The 20,201-nt window shown below is 37.9% G+C and overlaps 6 protein-coding genes across 8 annotated transcripts; 2 read left to right on the top strand and 4 right to left on the bottom strand.

Moving 5' to 3' along the window:
- The first annotated feature begins 41 nt into the window (after window positions 1-41).
- LOC117206085 (ribonuclease P protein subunit p25-like protein) lies at window positions 42-17,049 on the top strand. Its single transcript, XM_033445085.1, has 5 exons — window positions 42-197; window positions 15,076-15,186; window positions 15,259-15,437; window positions 15,510-15,626; window positions 15,694-17,049. Exons 2-5 carry the CDS (start codon window positions 15,076-15,078, stop codon window positions 15,920-15,922), a joined length of 636 nt encoding a protein of 211 aa, XP_033300976.1. The 5' UTR covers window positions 42-197; the 3' UTR covers window positions 15,923-17,049.
- On the top strand, window positions 423-1,353 carry LOC117206086 (peptidyl-prolyl cis-trans isomerase H). The gene is made up of 2 exons (XM_033445086.1): window positions 423-476; window positions 532-1,353. The coding sequence occupies exon 2, from the start codon at window positions 723-725 to the stop codon at window positions 1,275-1,277; it is 555 nt and encodes a 184-aa protein (XP_033300977.1). The 5' UTR covers window positions 423-476; window positions 532-722; the 3' UTR covers window positions 1,278-1,353.
- Window positions 1,666-5,197, bottom strand: LOC117206082 (tyrosine decarboxylase-like). Of its 2 annotated transcripts, none has more exons than XM_033445083.1 (4): window positions 5,075-5,197; window positions 4,529-4,741; window positions 2,773-4,229; window positions 1,666-2,674 (listed from the first exon to the last, which is right to left on the bottom strand). In XM_033445083.1, the coding sequence occupies exons 2-4, from the start codon at window positions 4,727-4,729 to the stop codon at window positions 2,668-2,670; spliced, it is 1,665 nt and encodes a 554-aa protein (XP_033300974.1). In that variant the 5' UTR covers window positions 4,730-4,741; window positions 5,075-5,197; the 3' UTR covers window positions 1,666-2,667. The 2 variants fall into 2 exon arrangements, with proteins under 2 accessions (XP_033300974.1, XP_033300973.1); XM_033445082.1 differs by lacking the exon at window positions 5,075-5,197 and adding an exon at window positions 4,906-4,986.
- LOC117206072 lies at window positions 5,067-5,565 on the bottom strand. Its single transcript, XM_033445071.1, has 2 exons — window positions 5,369-5,565; window positions 5,067-5,308 (listed from the first exon to the last, which is right to left on the bottom strand). The coding sequence occupies exons 1-2, from the start codon at window positions 5,544-5,546 to the stop codon at window positions 5,067-5,069; spliced, it is 420 nt and encodes a 139-aa protein (XP_033300962.1). The 5' UTR covers window positions 5,547-5,565.
- On the bottom strand, window positions 7,387-12,265 carry LOC117206081 (aromatic-L-amino-acid decarboxylase). 2 transcript variants are annotated; one of them, XM_033445080.1, is made up of 14 exons: window positions 11,793-12,265; window positions 10,871-11,096; window positions 10,610-10,723; window positions 10,314-10,365; window positions 10,158-10,228; window positions 9,803-10,045; window positions 9,466-9,591; window positions 9,151-9,389; window positions 8,880-9,054; window positions 8,614-8,779; window positions 8,470-8,522; window positions 8,175-8,380; window positions 8,028-8,114; window positions 7,387-7,854 (listed from the first exon to the last, which is right to left on the bottom strand). In XM_033445080.1, the coding sequence occupies exons 2-14, from the start codon at window positions 11,069-11,071 to the stop codon at window positions 7,716-7,718; spliced, it is 1,872 nt and encodes a 623-aa protein (XP_033300971.1). In that variant the 5' UTR covers window positions 11,072-11,096; window positions 11,793-12,265; the 3' UTR covers window positions 7,387-7,715. The 2 variants fall into 2 exon arrangements, with proteins under 2 accessions (XP_033300971.1, XP_033300972.1); XM_033445081.1 differs by having other exon boundaries at window positions 8,028-8,099; window positions 11,793-12,263.
- Window positions 17,050-17,390: 341 nt separating the features above from the next.
- LOC117206083 (MOB kinase activator-like 4) lies at window positions 17,391-20,073 on the bottom strand. The gene is made up of 5 exons (XM_033445084.1): window positions 19,918-20,073; window positions 19,095-19,468; window positions 18,867-19,001; window positions 18,639-18,779; window positions 17,391-17,871 (listed from the first exon to the last, which is right to left on the bottom strand). Exons 1-4 carry the CDS (start codon window positions 19,975-19,977, stop codon window positions 18,683-18,685), a joined length of 666 nt encoding a protein of 221 aa, XP_033300975.1. The 5' UTR covers window positions 19,978-20,073; the 3' UTR covers window positions 17,391-17,871; window positions 18,639-18,682.
- Between the last annotated feature and the right edge of the window lie 128 nt (window positions 20,074-20,201).

The following is a 20,201-nucleotide window of genomic DNA, read 5'->3' as shown; positions in this document are numbered from 1 at the left end:
ATTCGTATTACCGCGCGTTTTGCCAGTATGAAGTTAGTAACCAAACTCACCACGTGTTGTTGGGCCAAAATACAAGTGTGTATTATTTTCTGACGGAAACAGTTATAATTCATAATTACATTTTGTATCATTTTGTAACGTGTTAAGTGATTTCAATAAGTCTTTACTAAATCCGTAGAAAAGCAACCGACAAAAAAGTAAGTACTAATATTTTTTAAAAATAAGAAAATACACACATACACGTGTTTTTATTTGTTACAAAGTATGATAGTATTCTTTATAAAAGGATTTTTTTTGTTACGTATCTATAAATATAATTAATTTTGACATATATCGTTATACTCTCTAATATTAGTTTAAATTTTGTTTAGCATTAAATTCTAACCTATATTTAGCATTAATATATTTCTCCCGCGTTTGTGATCAGTTCGACGAAGCATTCCTAAGGTGTTTGTGTCTTGTGCTTCAAACGTAAGGTAAAAGAATTCATAAAAATAAAAGCGTACTGTAATTACATAAAAACAAATTTAGTTAAGCCTTATTAGATTGAAGTGGAAAAAAACACTTTGATACCAGATTTTTCAATCTCAAACATTAAAACAAGAAACGTGTTCATAAGGTGAAGAGGTTATGTTGCCGCAACATTATTTTAATTGAAGCATAATAGTATAGTAGAATATAGCAAGAAAACTTTTTAAAGTTTTTAATCAAAATATACAAATATGCCAACTTGGAATCAAATTCAAGCTCAACTACGAAATCCGAATAATCCAGTGGTATTTTTCGACGTATCTGTAGGCACTACAGAAATCGGACGAATGATTTTTGAGCTTTTCGAAGATGTTTGTCCAAAAACATCGGAGAATTTTCGACAATTCTGCACCGGAGAGTACAGAAAAGACGGTGTATCTTTAGGTTTTAAAGGTGCCATATTTCATAGAGTCATTAAAGACTTCATGATCCAAGGCGGTGATTTTGTGAATGGCGATGGTACTGGAGTCATAAGCATCTATGGTGGTGGAACATTTCCTGATGAAAATTTTACATTAAAACATGACTCACCTGGATTGTTATCCATGGCCAACAGTGGCAAGGACACTAACGGCTGTCAATTTTTCATCACTTGCGCCAAATGTAATTTCTTGGATGGTAAACACGTTGTTTTTGGAAGAGTTATCGATGGACTTCTAGTTATGAGGAAAGTAGAGAATGTTCCCACAGGGCCAAACAACAAACCAAAAATTCCTGTGACGATATCTCAATGCGGACAAATGTAATAGCTAACTAATTATATTTTATACTTTTAAATGTAAGATATGCTATAAAAAAGTTTGACATATTTCTTCAGAATAAGGGTACTATTTTACAATCATATACCTTTTCCCATTCTAATATTTAAATAGTTTTTTTAGTAAATATATTTCAATAAGTTATAATTATAGCCTAAATTGGTAATTATGATTGTAATGATTTATTTCGGAGCTGTCTGCATCTTACATTGCCTTCAGGTATCTTATGATTTCTTACTAATAGAGATTGCCTATCAAGACCTGCTTAATTGTACTTAAAAGTTAATAAGTTGCATCTTGATCGACGGATTGATAACTTCGAGGAACTAAAGCCGTGATTAAAAATTCTTGATACGATAAAAATAAAAAAAAGTTATCGTTTTACGAATTTCAATTTTATTCCGTTAAACTTACATACGAAATAAATAGTCATTAATATAATCTACATTGTATTGGATTGGATAAAAATCCAAACACGTTTGAAATATCAATGCGACTTACAACTCGAATCGGTCTTCTCAGAAGTAAAACACCCAAAGTAAACACGTGTAATGTGTGTATTATCTAACACTATGATCAGCGTCGACTGACAAAATTCCAACCGTAAATATTTAGGTCTTCATTTCGTATCTAATTTACAGTAATCTAATCGAGAACTATCCTTTATTCGTACATAATTCGTTCATGGAATAATTTAATATTATATCTATTAATAGCCTAAGAGACAATCGATGTACTTAACAGTGAGTCTTATTTCTGCCTAGCTACATATTCATTTTTTTCCTTTTTAATATGCTCTGAATTGTTACACGAATCGATAAATTGCTTATACTACGAACAATTATTTCTCTTCTATTTTATCGGGCACGTTTATTATATCGTTTCTCAATTGCAAAACTAGTACAGTTTATTCGAACAATTATTCTCGTCAGCACATAATCTCTTGCTTTGGTTGGTTGCGGAATAAATATGAAAATAAATTCCAGTTGCACTTACGTTGCATAAAATCGTGCGTAGAAAGGCAAATTCCCAAACGATTTACCAACATCTCGAAAAATGGTTTCCAGTAAACTTCAATAAACAGAATGTATCAATGTCTCAAACGATGACCAGTGTGCAATGCACTAGATCGACAACACCCTTCAGACTTTCTTCATCGATCACTCTCGATAAATACCTTCAGAATCGTTTCTATCGGACGAAATTTCCAGTTTATCGTAATTCGAAGGAAACTTATCTCGGTCGCAAGATTTGCTCGTTCCCTAAAAAACAACGATATGATGAACGGAGTTGTGATATTCCAAACAAGACCGGCCGGTTTCGAGAGGCATTCCTATCACATAATTCACGAATCATCTGGATATCATCATCGGGATCGTCACGACCTGAAAAAACATTACACCGATCATCATCGTCAGCAGCTCACGGCAACGATAGCAGTTGGTCCCTCCTCTTAGGCACCGTGAGCTGAGGTGTGGTCTACCTGCTGTTGCAGAACACGTCTTCCTCAATGGTATCGACCTGCGAGTTATCATCGACGACCATGATGGGCGTAGCACCGTCGTGGAGACTCGATTTCGAAATGGATCTTTTGTAAACGTCCCTCGTCACGCTCCTGGTGAAGCTGAACTTTCGTACCAGCTTTTTGTCCAATGCAGCGGGACTCTTTGGTCCCTTCGCCCTAAATTCGTCTTCTGTTCCTTCGTAATGAGCGAGCATCACCTCCGTCGCGTGTTCTTCGATCACGTCCACAGCGTAATCGATATCATCGTCAGTAGCATTTTCCTTGATCACGCAGAATCTCAAGATATACTTTCCCATGACTCTGGCTGGGATCATATGAAGTCTGCCGGATGCGTTAATATTCGCCAACAATTCCTGATTGATCTCATCGCTCTCCTTCAGTCTGAAGCAGACCAGACCAACTCTCACATCGTTAGTGATCTCGAATCTTTTGTCCCTTCTCATCAGAGTCTCGAACCGTCTCGCCAGCCTGATATGGTTCCTTATGTACTTCTGCAATCCTGTAATTCCATACGATCTCATCACGAACCACAATTTCAACGCTCTGAATCGTCTGCTCAAAGGAATTCCCCAGTGACGATAATCGATAGATTCTCCGGATCTAGCGTGCTGAAGGTACAATGGATCGACGACGAGCGCCGACGTGAGCTTCACTCGATCCCGTACCCAAAGGCAGGAACAGTCGAAATTAACGAGCAACCACTTGTTGGGATTCGTGTTGAACGAGTCTGCGTGCTCGATACCCGTCATCAACGGCCTCATTTCCGGGCAAATGAACGCGTTCCCAGCGTAAGCACCGTCCACGTGGAGCCACATGTTAGGATACAGTTTGCACACTGGTCCGATTTCGACTAAATTATCGAACGCACAGGATCCGGTAGTGCCAAGAGTGGTGGAGACATAAAACGGAACCAAACCGTTTGCCACGTCTTCGCGGATCGCAGATTCCAGTCGCTTACCTCGCAAGGAACCTTTTTCATCTGGTTCAAGAACTCGAAGCTTCACCAAACTGATCATCGCTGCCTTTTCGACGCAGGAATGAGCTTCTGTGGAACAATAGGCGACCAACCGTGGCAGAAAGGCCGAGTCCTCGGTGTTCGGGTCTTGCTCCTTCAAGGTTCGAATCGCTTGGGTACGTGCCGCAAGCATGGTGACCAGAATACACTCGGAGGCTGACCCTTGTATCACTCCACCACCTTTCGAGCTTTTGTGTTCAGCTAGGAACTCCGCTGGTAGGTCTATCGCTTTTGCGTACCAGTCGAGTACGATCGTTTCCAGTTCCGTGCAGGCCGGGCTCGCCGCCCAAGAGAAACCTATGCACCCGATTGCGTCCGACAGCATGTCCCCGAGGATCGAAGGGAACGAGTTACCCGCTGGAAAGTACGCGTGAAAACGTGGATGCTGCCAGTGTGTGATCTGTAAACCATCCGTGTTTTCTCAGTAATCGACGTTTGTATTGGACGTAAAGATTTGTAAAAAAAATTTTTATACGAATTTTTCAATGTCGAGGTATGAGTTTGAAAACTCCGCAACACACGAACATTAAATTAGCAAAGAAATATTGGAAATAGGATGATCTAACGATAATGAAAAGTGTTGTTTTATGATCGACCAGGTTTTTCCTATTTTTTTAGTATTCGTGAATATTATTAACATCGAAAGAGGTCGGAATCAACGAAGGGGGATCGATAATCGAGCCCATAGTTGACACTCACCCCGGGCATTATTTTGCTGTCGACGTCCCTCATTATGGCATCCCATGATTCCCCTTTCGCTGGAGCTTCTTTGGGAAGTAGGGGCCTTAGATACCCTGGATCCACGTTCGCCGTCACCCTCTTTCCCTCCAAGGTGCGGAGATACTCGCAAATATACTCGATCATCTCCTTGCCACGTACTTGAAACTCATCGATGTTCATGATAATTGCCGGCTGGAATGTAATTCGAAGGAGAGACGGGCTAGTGCGTGCCAATGAAACTCATGTTTGATTAAGCACGTTCTCGGCTAAAGCGTGTGTACGTGATCGTGACATTTTTCACCGCCATTTATCGGGATTACAGACGAAATAAACGTCATTCGCAAGCAAAGAAATACCTGGGATGAAATATCTTCTTTACGTGTTCTCTTTTCTTTACGTTACTTCTCTTTGTTGCTTTTACTTTTCTTTTTCCAAAAGATTCCGAAAGAGTCGGTTGCTGCGTTTTATTTCTCAAGCTACTCTACGATTTCGACTTTTCGAAATATCCAAGCGTTTTTCACTCACTTTTTCTTTTTGATTGGCGGATAGAAAATCCGATCCACTTCGAAGATATATCACTCGAACGTTTCAATACGTTTCTCTTGGAGAAGGAATTTGAAAATGGTCGTTTGAGTTGTTTCAGAACATGATCCCACTTGGAAAGAAACGCGTAACAGGTTTGTCCCGTGTTGGAACCGAGACTGGTGGCACCTGGCATAGCGCCGGTCAGTTTTATGCGCGCCTCCTCTTCGTACATCCCTGCCTCACGCAGATAAAATTAAGGCGGAGCTTCGCCTATCGTGAAAAATATTAACTTACCTGCTTCATTCTGGATTACGACACTGGCGCCTACTGTAACGCTTCTTACGTAAATGCCTGCTCGAAAAAAGGGATCACACCCCTTCGAAATTTCTCTCCAACCCATAAAATTCGTCATACTTCCACTCAACCAATTTAGCAGCGCTTTTTCCCTCCCACGTGTGACGTGATAATTCATTCTTTCCCTCAAATGTGTACACCGGTACACTTACACCTTCTTTATAAAAAAAAAAAGTGATACGATTTTTAAAGAATTGTCAATTTTCTCGCTCGAACATTTTTCTTTTTTACTAAATTTTACTTGCTTTTTTGCAATTTATACCTAAAAGATTTCACTAAAAATTATTTCATCTGAAGATACCTCCGTTACTGTTTTTAATTATTTTCTCAGAAAAGGAAACAACAGTAATTGAAATTTCTGGCATGTTTCGTACCGATCGTTCGAAGAGAGTTAATTCGACGATTAGAAAATCGATTGCCACCCGCGCGGATAGTGTTCGCGGATCGATGCCAAAAATCTGAACGAAAATTCGTAAGAAGGGTGGTCGACATCAATGGTGATGTATCGAGGGGGTCGCTGCTTGAATAAGCCAGCGTGTTGTCGATGATGCACGGGGAGTAAACTCGCCCCCTCCTCCCCCGTTTATAAATAGACGTTTACTCTTCACCTACATTTACAACACCCCGTAGAAGCGGTGACAGGTCACCGCTCAATCTTTGTAACACATACAAGCAGACACATGGCGAACACCATTTTCTCTCTCGCCACTACCTTCACGCATGGTCTGCTCGCGACCGACGTTTTCGAATTGGATTCTCGATCGAGGATGTCGATACGATTGCCATTCAGTTCGAATTAATTAATTCCACCGCTGATTCCCTTTTTTCCGCCGGCCATTGTCCATTTGACTCGCGTTAGCTTCGGGCAAGTTGCCGATCAAAAAACCGCTATACCCCAAACAATTAGAAAGTTAGCTTCCCGGGGAGATCGAAGTAAATTGAATTCATAGTTTAAAACAATTAAATGTAATTTTCATAAGGTGGGAGAGAAGTATATTCGATCTATCGTTGAACCGTTGTTTTCATATTTTCTTCTATTTATTATCGAATTATTTAGCTAGTTAGAATTTGTAGGTGTTGCATCTTTTACTAAAGAAGAAAAAAAAGGTAGAAGTATCCTCGTGATAGGTTTTTCTTACAATAAGTTACGCTCGTTTATTTTTCGACATTGGAGACTATCCTTTGATCTCTGTTAATATGCAACAGCCTACGTAAGGGATAGTATTTGTCGCTCGTTCAATTACCAATATTCTGCCAATGATCGACATTATCGACAGCTTCCCCTTCTCCAGTGAACCAATTTACGATTACGCGTTTTCGCTTGACGTAGCATCTTTCGGCGGGTGATGACTGAGCCACGCGCCACGTTTTCGTTTTCATAACAAGATCCCGTTTTCGCAAATGAGTTCTACGAAAATGGAATCGAAACGAAATTGAATATAAATGTCACTGGATACTTAGAAGAGAGAAAAAGAGAGAGAGAACGATATCCAAGCAAACGGTCCAGGTACATCGTTCACCCTCGTGACCCCAACCTTTTCGATCGTGTAACGAATAGCTTTTTATGACCTTTTTTCGATATTCCCGCGATACGAGTTTCCGTTTCATGTTTTTTTATTCCACTGCCCACCCTCCCCCTTTCTAACTCCATGCCCGGGCCAATTCACAGACATCTCTATAACGACAGAAAACAATTACGACTGCAGATGATGTGGTGAATAATTGGAAATACCATGGTTTCTGTACTTGAAGAAATCCATTTTACTATATAGAGCACGCTTTATATATCATATAGGTAATGTATATTGGATAGAATAATATGTTACATACGTAGCGTGTTTCACGTGGTACACGATTCTGTCGCGATCCAAAGAGAGCACACTTATATAAACAGATCGATAAGCAAGTAAAGATGATGTACTTATATCTATCGAGCCGCTTCCTTCGGTCGAGCCGTGAACGCGAAACTTTGCAACTACTGCACACAGTCCCGAAGGGCTGACTAAACAGGCGACGAAAAACGATGCCACGATCAAACAGGGTCGTCGATCAATTTCGACCATATTTTCATTCGTCGACTGTTGCTGAGCAATTTTAAGGGAATTTTCTTGTTTGAGAATCTTGCACCGTTTCTTTTTAATCGACGATTCCGTCGGCAGTATCCGTACGTGATTCGATTGCGAGAATCGTTGTTGCTTCGTTATATAAGTTTCATTCCTGTCGATGTATCTGGAGAAACTTTCGAAACTTTAGAGAAAAAAAAAACGATGAAGGATCGGGCAAGGTTTTACGCTCTGCCATTTGGCGATCTTCCACGGGACGGCGAAGCGGATGGCGATGGATCCGGACTGCATCCGTTGCTGCTTCCGCGACGACTTCCGGTACCGCTTGCTTTCAGCCGTACCATGGTATCCAGATGACGAAATCTAAAATTATTTCCTTCGATTAATAAGAAAACACGATGTAAGGACGATTTCGAATATTCGATGTAAATGCAAAGTTTCAATCTCGTTATAGGAAAGAAGAAAAACGTGAAATATCGTTTTAAAGAGAAGAAGAGAAGATAAAATAGAAATTTGCAGAATATTTTCCAACGTGCCTAAGAGATAGTTCGCTAGTATCGGCGGCGTCCTTCATCAGATACGCCAGTGGCCACGATATCCACGAACGTCTACCGTCAGACATACTAAATCAGTGATTTTGTTAAATCTCTGTAATCCATTTTAAGGATACAGCAAAGTCTTACGTTGCGCTGTTCGTAGGATTCGAACCGATACCACCGATGGTTGCTTGAGTATCGAGTTTTCCCCCTGTCCTGTTTGGCGTTTTCGTAAAACCAGGCTGAATCGCAGGATCAGACACCATGCGGACGAAGAAGGACCTTCTTTGCTCCAAAGTGGCCCTCTTCTTCTCCTCGAGCATTTTCCTCTGTGTCAACTCGTCCATGACATCCTGCAATTGAAGATAAAATAAAGATACACGTAATACGCAAGAACATTCAAAGAGCGAAACGAAATTCCAATTGGAGAGATTTCGCTCACCTTGGACTCTAACAACTCAGCTAGATAATCCGTGATTATGCTCCACGCTATGTCTACGATATAAAAATAAGAATTGAGTAATAGAGTAAAAATTGAGTAAAAGAAACGTGTAAGAATGGTATTATCAAGCAAGATATTGCTAACCAACGTCAGAAGCGGTGGCATTCGGCGCAGCAAGTGCGAAACGAATCGTGAAGCGTTGATTCACTCTGGCTGGCACCATATGCAGCTTTCCAGAATCATTGATAGCACTGAGAAGCTTCTGATTTAGCTTGTCGGTGCCTTTTGCTCGGAAACAAACCAGGCCCAACTGAAAACCATTTAATACAATAAAACTTGGTAACGCGATAAACCTTGACTCCAAGCCTTGATTCACCGCTGTCTTCGTATTGTCTTCGCGAGTCGCTCACCACAACTTCGTTACAGAGCTCGAATCTCGAATCCTTCCTCACCAACGCCTCGAATCTTTTCGCCAATTGAACGTGATTTCGAATGTAGGCCTGCAAACCGGATATCCCGTAGCTTCTCATCACGAACCACAGCTTCAAGGAACGAAATCGTCGGCTCAGTGGTATGCTCCAGTGTCTGGGCAAACAAAAAATTAAAAATAACGGATGTTGAATGAACAAACGATGCTTGTTTTTTTAATGAAATAAACAACGTCGATGAAATCGATAGTACCTATAATCGATGGCTGTATCCGCGTGAGTATGCTGCAGGTAAAGAGGATCGACGACGAGCGCGCCAGTCAGCTTGAATCTGTCACGAACCCAGAGACAGGAACAATCGAAGTTCGTTAATAGGAATTTGTTCGTGTTGGTGTTGAAAGAATCTGCGTATTCGATACCAGCCATCAGGTACTTTAGTTCCGGACAAATGAACGAGTTGCCTGCGTAAGCCGCATCCACGTGTAACCATACCTATCGACAGCCATAATACAAATTTTGGGGCTGAATATACGCGATAACGTAGCTTGAAAATCGCAAATATTCTTACGCCTGGATATTTTTTACAAACTGGACCGATTTCTCTGAGATTATCGAAGGAGCAACAAGCAGTTGTGCCTAAAGTAGTTGAAACGAAGAAGGGGATGTATCCTTCGGCTGTATCAGCTTCGATTGCCTGAAGAAAATTGCACGATGACGAAGAAGGAACTTTTAATCAAAATCAACACGTTTGCTATATCACTTTCGCGTATATAACTTGCTAAAACTTACAACGATACGTATCATACAAGCGAAGATTACGAGAATTTTCTAATACAATTCGATCACCAATTCTCTGTGGTAGCGAACGTGTTAAATATAAATATAATCGGAAAGAAAAATTCTACCTGACGCAAAGTTTCACCACGAAGAACGCTCTTGTCGTCGGGCTCCAAAATCCTTAATTTTACGAAGCAGATCATCGCGTCCTTTTCGACACAGCTGTGACTTTCGCGACTACAGTAAGCCATTAATTTTCCTAAAAGAGCAGTTTCGTCCAAATGTGCGTGAGCAGGTAACTCTTTTAATCTACCAATAGCTTGAGCTCTTGCTGCCAGCATACACACTAAAACACACTCCGAAGCTGAGCCCTAAAATTCGTTTAACTGTTATCTCATAGCCTACGATTTATATATAACGATTAGGTTATTTAATTAATCCAGCAGAAAGTGTTTAATTCTCGTAAAATATCAAAGTATTTACTTGTATCACACCACCTCCTTTGCTACCAGGGCTAAAATAAAGAAAGTCCGTCGGTAGACCAATAGCTTTGCCTGCAATTTAGTATACCCGATGATATTCGTTCTGTAATACTTCATATAAATTCGATTGATATTTAATGGAATAATATTGAATTACCGAACCAGTCACAGACTATCGTCTCGAGCTCCGTGCAGGCTGGACTGGCCGCCTAGAACAAATAAAACGTCGAAATACAGAAATGAACGAACAAACAGGCTTGAGCGATCCGTCAAATCTTTCTAATCCATGTTCGTACCCTGATCTTCGCGAGAAAATTGAATTTCGTGTATCGATGCGACTTCAGCATCCTCGGAAATGTTATATTCGTAACATATATTTATAGAGATGTTACATACGCAACGCGGATGTTAAGTAATTTTCTCGAAAGGAAGAAAAAAAAATATTGAACTCACCCATGAAAACCCAATGCAACCTATTGCATCCGACAACATATCGCCAAGAATCGATGGAAAAGAATTTCCAGCTGGAAAGTACGCGTGAAACCGTGGATGTTGCCAGTGAGTTATCTATAAATATTTTCCTCCTTTTATCCATCTCTTTTTATTTACACGTTGTTTTTCTTTTCATTGTGAAAATCTTAAAATTCTTTCATCACTTGTAAACATTGTCAAAGTCACAGAGAATGAAAAGTGATTCTACTACTTTTCACTTACTCCGGGCATGATCTTCGATTCGACGTCCCTCATGATGTCCTGCCAAGGTTCAGGTTCCCGCGGTGCTTCCGATGGTAGGAGGGGTCTCAAATATCCGGGGCCAACGTCCGGTGTTACTCTCCGGTTGTGAATATTACTCATAAATTCGCAAATGTACTCCACCATCTCCTTGCCACGCATGCGAAATTCCTGAATGTCCATGATGATCTGTTTGGTCCTTGAAAACCTTTGGATAGAACGTGATTTCGTTTATCATCACAGTTATCACGAATTTACTTGTTGTTCTACTTTCTAGTTAATTCGATAATAATATCTGTCACAAGCTCGATAAGGATGAACCCTTTTCCACTCTGTATCTGCCACTAAATGCGACACGATTAATTCGTCAATGAAATTAAAGAAATTGGTAAACGCGGAATTACATAGACACTCTTACTTTCAGTAACTTCAAAATTACAATCTTCCTATCAATTTGCGAAAGGAAAATTTTAATATTTTGCTCGTCAAAAGCGCAAACTTTTGTCTTTCGTCTTTATCATTCGTTCTCGTCGAAAGAATAATATATGGATTTGCCGGCTACGTTGATGCTTCGCACTGAACGTATATATACGTCGGTCGTCGACAAAGGGATAAACGATACGATAAAGATATTACAGAAACTTTCTTAGTTTCACTGGAACAACACGTCGAATAAAGACAACTAATTGGTGAGAACATTGATGAATGCAGAATCGTATTCGCTCGAAGGATCAACCCTCGACACAGACACTCTTGCTTCCTTTAAAACGTAAAAAAAAATTACCGCAGTATCTCGTTATACGATGCGGAAAGATGTTTGGATATATTTTGTAATTTCACTTTTTGTCACGATCGGAAGGACTTGAAGGAAAATTCGTAGTCCCCACGCGGAAGACCGTCCTACCTGTTGCTAGCGACGACGACGAAGATCGTAAGGTCCAACCGGTGTACGTTGAATGAGCCACGACCGAACAATCCGCACTTTCGCCTACCACCGCGGATATATCGAGGATCCAGGGAGCGAGGATTCTTCAATTCCTGCGCAAACGCGTCCTTCCGTGCGATCTTCTTAGCGGATCCTCGAAAGGACGAGCGGGAGAAATGGGTGGATCTATGTATGGCTAGGAACGCAATTTCCGTTAAAGGGAAGATTGAAATAGACACGTAAGGGCACCGACTGCCCTTCGTTCAATCAGTAACCTCATGCTTGCTCTTTCTTACGAAACTTTAACGGCCGCGCCTAGTCAAAATCGTGTATTCTTTGAAAATTCGTTCTTTACTTCTCTACCGGTGAATATAATTTTGATCATATAGATCGTTAGATTGGACGGAATTTTACGAAGGGTGACACGTGCTTCTGATTGGCTGCAATCTTCTAGCAATCTGGCAAGCTTCTAAGAGGTGTCCTTGAACGATAATGAACTTGACGATGTTCCATAGACGATTCCAGAAAGTGATGTAATGGTAGACTTTACAATTTACAGTCGTATCTGTGACACTCACTGATTACGTAGTTTATCGTTACGTGTATTATCAATGAGAGGAGCACGGTTTCTTAACGAAACAACGAGTTCTAACGAACTTGTTTAAGAAGGCATCGTTGGATGGTTGTTTGATTTCGTAATAGGTCATACGATGAAATAGGGAATAGGAAGGTCTTCGCGCGGGGAAACTTCATTCTGCAGGTCGATTGACTCGGAAATGTTCATACAATCGTTCGAGGGAGCGTAGTTCTCCTCCGGGGTATTGGAGGAAAACTTCTGAAAACGGCTTGCGCCGTTCATTGGCGATGAAATCGTTGAGCGTCTTCTCCATAGAAGAGTTGGCCACTCGAATAAATTGGAAGCAAGGCTTCTGAGCGCCCGATGGTTTATTAAGGTGGGAAAAGAGCGCGTAGGTATGGTTAAAAAGGTGTCAGACGCAGAATATCTCGTCCTCTCTCCCTTTAAAAGTCGTAGCGATGCAGCTGCGCCAAAAGTGGTCCGGAACTCCTTGACCTTTCGTTCTCTCGTTTAGAGAATCCTCTGATACATGAAGAATCTCGTCAGATCTCCCGTCACGTCGAAATTAGTTTCCTTCGTTGCTCGAACAAAACATATCGGGTCGAATAGCGAGAAACACTCGATGGCTAAGAAACAATGTTTCTAACTAGTTCACCGACATCGATGAAACACATTCCCTCGTTATAGATTGAACGATCAAACGCTGGAAATTCTGTTTACCATTAGTTCCTTTTAACAAGTTACTTTCCTTCTCTACAAAGTCTCACACTAACATAGAAATCGTAATTCAACGACGCAAACGCGATGTTGTCGACTATCTATCTGCCGCCATCGACGTGCACGAGCCTAACGTAACAGTTTCTGTATCCGATATAGGACAAATAATGATTTGTGACGTAGCGAACGCTGAACTAGACGTACATCGAAAGCGCTCCGTGCCTAAATCTTTAATCGTAATCGATCGGAAGAAGCGTCGGTATCTGTCCAACAAATTCTTCCGGATACGCGTACCGGTATAATTTCCATAGATGAAGAAGTTGACGCGCGAAGAAACGATCAGAGGTTTTTCAAGGATCAAGGATCTTGATGAAATAACGTGAGAATCGAATTAGTATCCACCAGTGGAAGCACCCGTTTCGTTTCACATAGGCAAAACGACGCCCTTTAGGGATAAAAACGTTCATAATGCTGGAATGCAGGGGTGAGAAACTGATAGGGGTGCTTAATAATGCAATATGGCGTCGGGGAGTCGCGGCGCTATGCCGACTATGCCGCATACCACCACCATATACGCCTACACTGCGACCCCCTTACACCCTCCGTATTTGCCCCCGACTACGAACAAGCCAGAGGGGTAGGGATGTACCGTGCAATCGAATGCTGATTGGAAAATATTGATGGAGTTTCCATAGGGGATCCCTCAGACCGCCGATGCTTTTTCCAAGTTCGCCTCGGAATTCCAGAAATTACACTGAACGCCAACTTTCGAGAAACGTCCCAGTTTCATTCTGGCGAAGATTGATATTAATTGATAATCGTCGAATCGTACGTTGGTTGTCGAATATATAAAGTCTCGATTTTTGAATGGTTAAGGGTTGTTATAGTTAAATATCGACGTTCTAGGGTAGGAGGTTTATTTCGTAGGTAGATTCTTTGTTCGTCTTTCGAAGGATGTCTCAGTTTCGTGCTAAGGAGAATCGATATTAAACGATGATCGTCAAATTATCTCGATCGTTGAATCTATGAAATTTCATTTTCGAATGACAGTGGATTGAATACGAGCGAATATGGTATTCGTTAATGCAAGATTTCTTCTATATAGGTCTTTGTTTATTTCTTATATTGTAGAAATGGAATTTAACTTTTAAGACAACTGAGACAAGTTATAAGTTTTCTGATACCACTGAGATCTATAGGAATATAAATTATTATATCGCTAAGCGACAAAACGTAATCCAACATGTCACTTAGAAAATTATAATCAGCTGGTACTTTTTCAAACTTGAGTGTATTATATTCTACGCTATTATGCTGTCGCGTTCATTCGTTAAAAAAGTGTATCTTGAAAGGATTAAATTGTTTTTAACAGAGTGAAGGTATCGGTATGGCTTCGGAGCGCCGTGTCTGACCAATGATGGTCATTTTCCACTTGAAACGCGACATATCGTTTAGCCTGGCGTCGAATTACAAGTAACTGAAGAAAGTGAAATTTACTGTACACTGATTGATTTTATCTTAATAAGAATAAAAATAAATGTACATTTAACTGATTACACCTCTAATGAAAATAAGTTGATTTTTATTTATTATATAAAATATAATCGAATCTGATGTAAGCCAAGTTCAAGATTAGCAACTTGAAGGAATTGTAGATATTTAAATATTCCTGTATGAGAGAAGAGAAGATAAGATAGGATGAAACCGAGAAAGGTTTATGTGCAAGACTGTACTCGGTCATTCCAAGTTCCATGAATGGTTCCAAGAATGGCACGCCGAAGAACCGATGCCTGCGGACTCATGACCTACTGGCAGAGAGACGTGGTCTCCTCCGCTCTTTCATGATTCTACCCTCGTAATAATTCTCTTTAAGATTACGAAAATCAGCAGAAATATTTTTTTCGAAATCTTAATAGATCGTAAAAATCTCAATAAATATTCATTCAGTAACGATTGATTTTCTTGCAGATGGTCCGACCAAAATTGAATAAAAAGAAATGGATGCAAAATATGGAACCTGAGCCAACAGATTCGGGAATTCCTATACCAGATTTACCAGAAAAATTTCTTCTAATGCAAGTAAGTGTCGAAATAAAAGTTCATAAAAGATTAACATTTTCATAGCATGTTGTTTAATGGGAATGTTTTCAGGTAAAAAGTGGCTCGAAAATTAGAAATGTTCTCGATTACGCGTTGAAAGAATTCTCAAATTATAACAACGTTGTTTGGAATGCGGTAGGGAAAGCTGTTGGGAAAGCTATTTCCTGTGCGGAAATTTTCAAAATGAAAGAAAAAGATCTTCATCAAATCACTAAAATACGTTTTATACAGTAAGTTATATAACACGGAAAGAAATGATAGTCTCTGTTTGTTTCTTAATTGAGGTACATGTATTATTAAAGGTCGAAGGAGTCGGAGAAGAGAAAGGAGAATGAAACCGCCGAAAATGTACAAATTTACCACGTCCCGGAAATATTTATTTTGCTTACAAAAGAAGTAAAAGACACATCAGTGCCTGGGTAAATATTTATTTTGTAAAATTGTATAACTATATTGTTATATCATGTTCCTGACGTTAATGTGCAGCTACCAGGCGCCTGGTGATAATGGAGAATTCTTAAATGGCCAAGAAATGAAAAACGAATGCGAAGGTAAGAAACAGGAAGCAGGTAGTAATGTGACCCGCGCGGATGCTGGGGAATTCGCAGCTATGGGATTGAGGGCTGGTCAAAAAAGGCCAAAGAAAGAGCAAACGAAAGGGCAAACAGAAGCACCACCAAAGAAGAGTAGGAAAAGAGCAAACGATGGTCGATAATACAAGCGAGAGAAATTAAATTGTATTGTATATAAAATTCTATCTGAAATAACTCGTATATAATCAGAGACAAAAATTTTTAATTTTAAATAAAAAATCATATTTTCTTCGAAAATTTGTACATTTGTAAGAATTTTAATTCTATCATATTTGTTTTATGCACACGAAAGAGCGATACAATGGTTCTTATTAAGTAAAAAGTTTATTCCTTGTCAGTACATGCATGTTTATTACAGAAATAATCACGCGCTTTCGGTGTATTTCTCATATTCCAATCTCTATTAACTGATCTTATCGTTATTAGATTTCTTATTTACAAATTATATATACAGTGTTACAATAGCATGCATGCACATTGCAGACTTATAACATACACTATGAAAATTACAGTGCCTTCTACAGAAATTTAATTGTAAGATCTTCTGTCTTTTGGTTTTAGAAAAAGTTATTCGCAATAGACGATTAGCAAACATCACATTTCACCAACAGTAAATGAAATTACTAAAAAATTCTTTCATGATGATTATGTTTCTCACCGTTGGTGAAACTGGAAGAGAGTACATTTTTGCAATTATTTCTGTTTCTTTTTTGTAGTAATATATTCTTAGTATCAAATTCGTATAAGCTTACAAAAAACATTGTTTGAATTAATCGCGATTGATACATTAATAAACCAATAAATTCCAAAGTATTCTTAATTCTTTTTTTCATTTTCATATTATGTCAATTACTACTATAAACTACTTATTATGGAGCTTAAGTATTCGGCAGTAGTATGGATAATCTCCCAGCACTGATATTGTTTTTCTTACCGAGAAAACTAGAGAACACTTTCAACTTTCTCATTGGCAGAATTATTAATCGGTAAAAAATTAATGTCAATTAATATAGATAAATGATTATAAAACAAACTAAAAAATAATATTCACTTGTATTCTCTAGTCTCATTTTTAAAAACGTGTGTGCCCTGATAATATAACAGGTCTGTATCATCCTTCTTATGTTTAATACTTTACAGACAATAAAAATGTAACGTTTTTAAACGGACTATACGATATTAAGAGTTATACCGGTAACAGGAGAAGAAAGTCAACATTTTAAGTTCAATCCCACATAAGATAAATATGTTATAAATAAGAACACTACACATTTACTATCATTACTAATAATGCATATAAGTGTTTGCTTCATTTGGTTACTGCACGATGATTATAGTTACGTTATATTGATAACGTTTGCTACAGTAAATATATCCATTTTTTTATGATGACTCAATAAAGTAAGAAAAAAATATCGATATTTAATGTTAGATTTCGAATTAGTCAAACACATCGTAATAAGGTTACTTACAAAAAAGAAATCTAAATTTATAATTAGTTTCAATAAAATTAAATATTTTTATACAAAAAAGAAGGTACAAAATATATAAAGATATGCTATGTAAAAGACTGAATAATTTTACTTTAAATTTTCTTGAATTTCTTGTTATATTATTTCATGAAATGCCATTTGGTAAAATTATGTTTTCAAAAATGTTTAAAATTATTTTGTTACATTAACAACGTAAACTCATGTAAAATTCATTAGTACAGAATTATTTTAACTTAATGTATTGTGTAGAAGGTATAATACATTTGTTTAAAATAAATTCATCTTTATACAAAGACTTAGTAATGGCTGGATCATAACTTCAACTATACCTTCCACGCTTTACACATTCAATGATAAGTAAATACTATAAATATAATTTTTAAGCAAGAAAAGTTACTTTATACAATAAATTCCTGTTAGCAAAGACTGTATTAAAATGAATCTTAATTCAATTAATAACAAGAAATTCTAATGATATATTTCTAGACAGATTAGCAAAAATTTTCAATACTCTTGTAATAATTAGAACTACAAGAGATATTTCAGCGATATATCAATATTACCAATGATTTCGTTAAGGGGGTATTCTGGTCTAGAGGCATGAATTTCGGGCGATTTTTGAAGCTCTGTACAAGCGAAACAAAAAATATTTTTGCTATCCTCCTTTTTAGCATTTGTTTATTGATATTTCGAGATTACGTAAAAAATTCACTGAAAAAAAACTCAATATTTAAAAAGTTATGAGCTGGCAAAGTGGGTGCTGCCAAAAAAATGGGGTGTCGTGGCGTGCATATCAACCCTTCTAGTCATTTGAAACAAAAAAAGCGAACAGATTCTTAATTAGTATGGATGCCGCTATCGTCTGAATCTTGGAAAAGTCAATACAACATTTTTTCACAAAATGACGGCCATTTAAAAAAAAATTTCTTATTTCGCACGTTTTTTTGACAATTCCGAACGTTTAAAAAATAGTAATATTAAAGATTTTGAGCTGAGCGTGGTCCGGACGATAGAGGAGTATATAAGGAATATTCAGATCACATTTAAAATAAATCGGTTCATTAGAAATTGAGATATCGTGCACGCCAACTCAAAAAAAGTAATTTCGAGAAAAACGCGTTTAAAGTTTTGAGACAAGTTTACTCGGACAACGTCTACCGTCTACTGTTCATTTGTTCCGGTCGGACCGAAGCAGATGCTGCGTCACAAAAATAGCTGTAACTCATAAAATAATTGAAATTCTGAAAAATCCTTTTAAGGGCATATTCTTGAATGTCTGAACTTTGGAAATATGAAAAAAAAAATTTCGATTTTTTCAAATTTCTAGACTACAATACCACCTTAAATTTGACAAATCAATTTTGGACAATATAAATAAACATTCAAGTTCTACGCTTCACTTTCTGTCGTTCCTTCTTCTTCCATAATTGGTACTATTAAACTTTCTTTTGACATCAAATTATACTTTGTCACAAATGCTGTAAACCTAAAACAAAAAAGATTAATGATCAAAATAAATGAATTAATAAAATACTGATATTTCTATCTATGCTTTTATGATTAATCATTCTACCTGCGGCATAAAAAAGTCTCATTCTCAAATTCATCAAATATTGTTCTATGATGGTAATATGCATGAGAGAAGATTCTGTAAACTCTCCGGCTAACAGATCCAAGTTTTGCTACTGAAGATTCTTTGATACTTACTCTGAAATAAAACATAAAGAAATAGAGAGATAGATAAAAAATATTTATATATTCTAATTATCTATAATAATCTTTCGATACTATTTTTATATACCTGCTAGGAAAATACTTATTACTGTTAAGCAAACAAGCTGCACCATCGAGTGTATGTCGTGTATAATCAATAGCTGGACATTCTTTAGGTGTTTTATGTGCAGCACACAGAAATATCCACTGTTCAGTAGCTGTCATTTGAGTACAAGCTTCTGGATGGCATTCTGCTTGCAGTCTTACTGTTAAACCATTGAGTTCCATACAAAACTGTCTTAAATGTTCATATTTCCATACTGCTTCATCTTGTGCTTCTGGCATTTTCAATATTAGATCAACATTAGATGGATCTCTTCTAATCATCTGTTGAATATATTGTTGCACGGCCAGCGTGCTGTCCATTTCTTCAAAGGGTTCATCAGGCCACCTACAGAAATTCTAAACAAAGAAGGTTCCTAAATTAAGAATGTTTAATAAGAAATGAACAACCAGTGTCACTTACATGGCTCATTTATTACGTGTACAATCTATTATAATAATTACTTAATTATTAAAAAACAGTAAATATTGTACTAAATATTATCTATCAAAATCTATATCTTTATCAGTAAAATGTATTTCTACAAATATGTAACTATGGGCGTATTAGCATTTAGACACGATTAGTACGTTACTGAAAATTTAAAACAATGTAAACGAAATATAATAAATTATTAGTTTGTAAACAATAATTTCTTTATAGAGCGTTCATTGATTTTCCAAAGATATGTCAAAAACGCGTTTGGATATTTCTGTAAATACGTTGTACATAATCGAACCATCATTGAACGATAGCCTACAGGACATGAGAACAATAAATTCTCATGAAAGTTAACATTTTTATTAACCTTTGCTGTAGTTCCGGGTCTATTTCTTCTGAAGAATACACATCCGTCCGCCATCTTCATTTTTCCAGTTGTTGCACTCGATTAGTGTGCACGTTCGATTGAATCAAATAAAAAAAAGATCTGAGTGTCGTAATGTCGGCCTAGTAGAGGGTAGCGACACCATATCACTGCCATTACAACTAGGTGGCACTTGGTTCTCCATTTAAAAATAATGTATACTTTGATGTTTACATATGAAATAAAAATATGCAATAGACGTATACTTTTTTATTTGATATTAAATT

Source organism: Bombus bifarius, unplaced genomic scaffold (assembly GCF_011952205.1).
Source record: "Bombus bifarius isolate JDL3187 unplaced genomic scaffold, Bbif_JDL3187 scf7180000007996, whole genome shotgun sequence".
NCBI lineage: Eukaryota > Metazoa > Arthropoda > Insecta > Hymenoptera > Apidae > Bombus > Bombus bifarius.
This window is presented reverse-complemented; position numbering and strand designations above follow the sequence as displayed.

Excerpts from the sequence above, each read along its gene's own strand:
- LOC117206086 (XM_033445086.1), top strand. The coding sequence starts at position 723 with ATGCCAACTTGGAATCAAATTCAAGCTCAACTACGAAATCCGAATAAT.
- LOC117206082 (XM_033445083.1), bottom strand. The coding sequence starts at position 4,729 with ATGAACATCGATGAGTTTCAAGTACGTGGCAAGGAGATGATCGAGTAT. Across the intron at positions 4,230-4,528 it reads ACAGCAAAATAATGCCCGGG|ATCACACACTGGCAGCATCC; the intron begins GTGAGTGTCAAC and ends GATGGTTTACAG.
- LOC117206072 (XM_033445071.1), bottom strand. The coding sequence starts at position 5,546 with ATGAATTATCACGTCACACGTGGGAGGGAAAAAGCGCTGCTAAATTGG. Across the intron at positions 5,309-5,368 it reads CGTAATCCAGAATGAAGCAG|GGATGTACGAAGAGGAGGCG; the intron begins GTAAGTTAATAT and ends TGCGTGAGGCAG.
- LOC117206081 (XM_033445080.1), bottom strand. The coding sequence starts at position 11,071 with ATGGACATTCAGGAATTTCGCATGCGTGGCAAGGAGATGGTGGAGTAC. Across the intron at positions 9,592-9,802 it reads GTGGTGAAACTTTGCGTCAG|GCAATCGAAGCTGATACAGC; the intron begins GTAGAATTTTTC and ends AATTTTCTTCAG. Across the intron at positions 8,780-8,879 it reads AGCTCTGTAACGAAGTTGTG|TTGGGCCTGGTTTGTTTCCG; the intron begins GTGAGCGACTCG and ends AATGGTTTTCAG.
- LOC117206085 (XM_033445085.1), top strand. The coding sequence starts at position 15,076 with ATGGTCCGACCAAAATTGAATAAAAAGAAATGGATGCAAAATATGGAA. Across the intron at positions 15,187-15,258 it reads AAAAATTTCTTCTAATGCAA|GTAAAAAGTGGCTCGAAAAT; the intron begins GTAAGTGTCGAA and ends GAATGTTTTCAG. Across the intron at positions 15,627-15,693 it reads AAAGACACATCAGTGCCTGG|CTACCAGGCGCCTGGTGATA; the intron begins GTAAATATTTAT and ends GTTAATGTGCAG.
- LOC117206083 (XM_033445084.1), bottom strand. The coding sequence starts at position 19,977 with ATGAAGATGGCGGACGGATGTGTATTCTTCAGAAGAAATAGACCCGGA. Across the intron at positions 19,002-19,094 it reads AATAAGTATTTTCCTAGCAG|AGTAAGTATCAAAGAATCTT; the intron begins GTATATAAAAAT and ends GTTTTATTTCAG. Across the intron at positions 18,780-18,866 it reads GAGACTTTTTTATGCCGCAG|GTTTACAGCATTTGTGACAA; the intron begins GTAGAATGATTA and ends TTTTTGTTTTAG.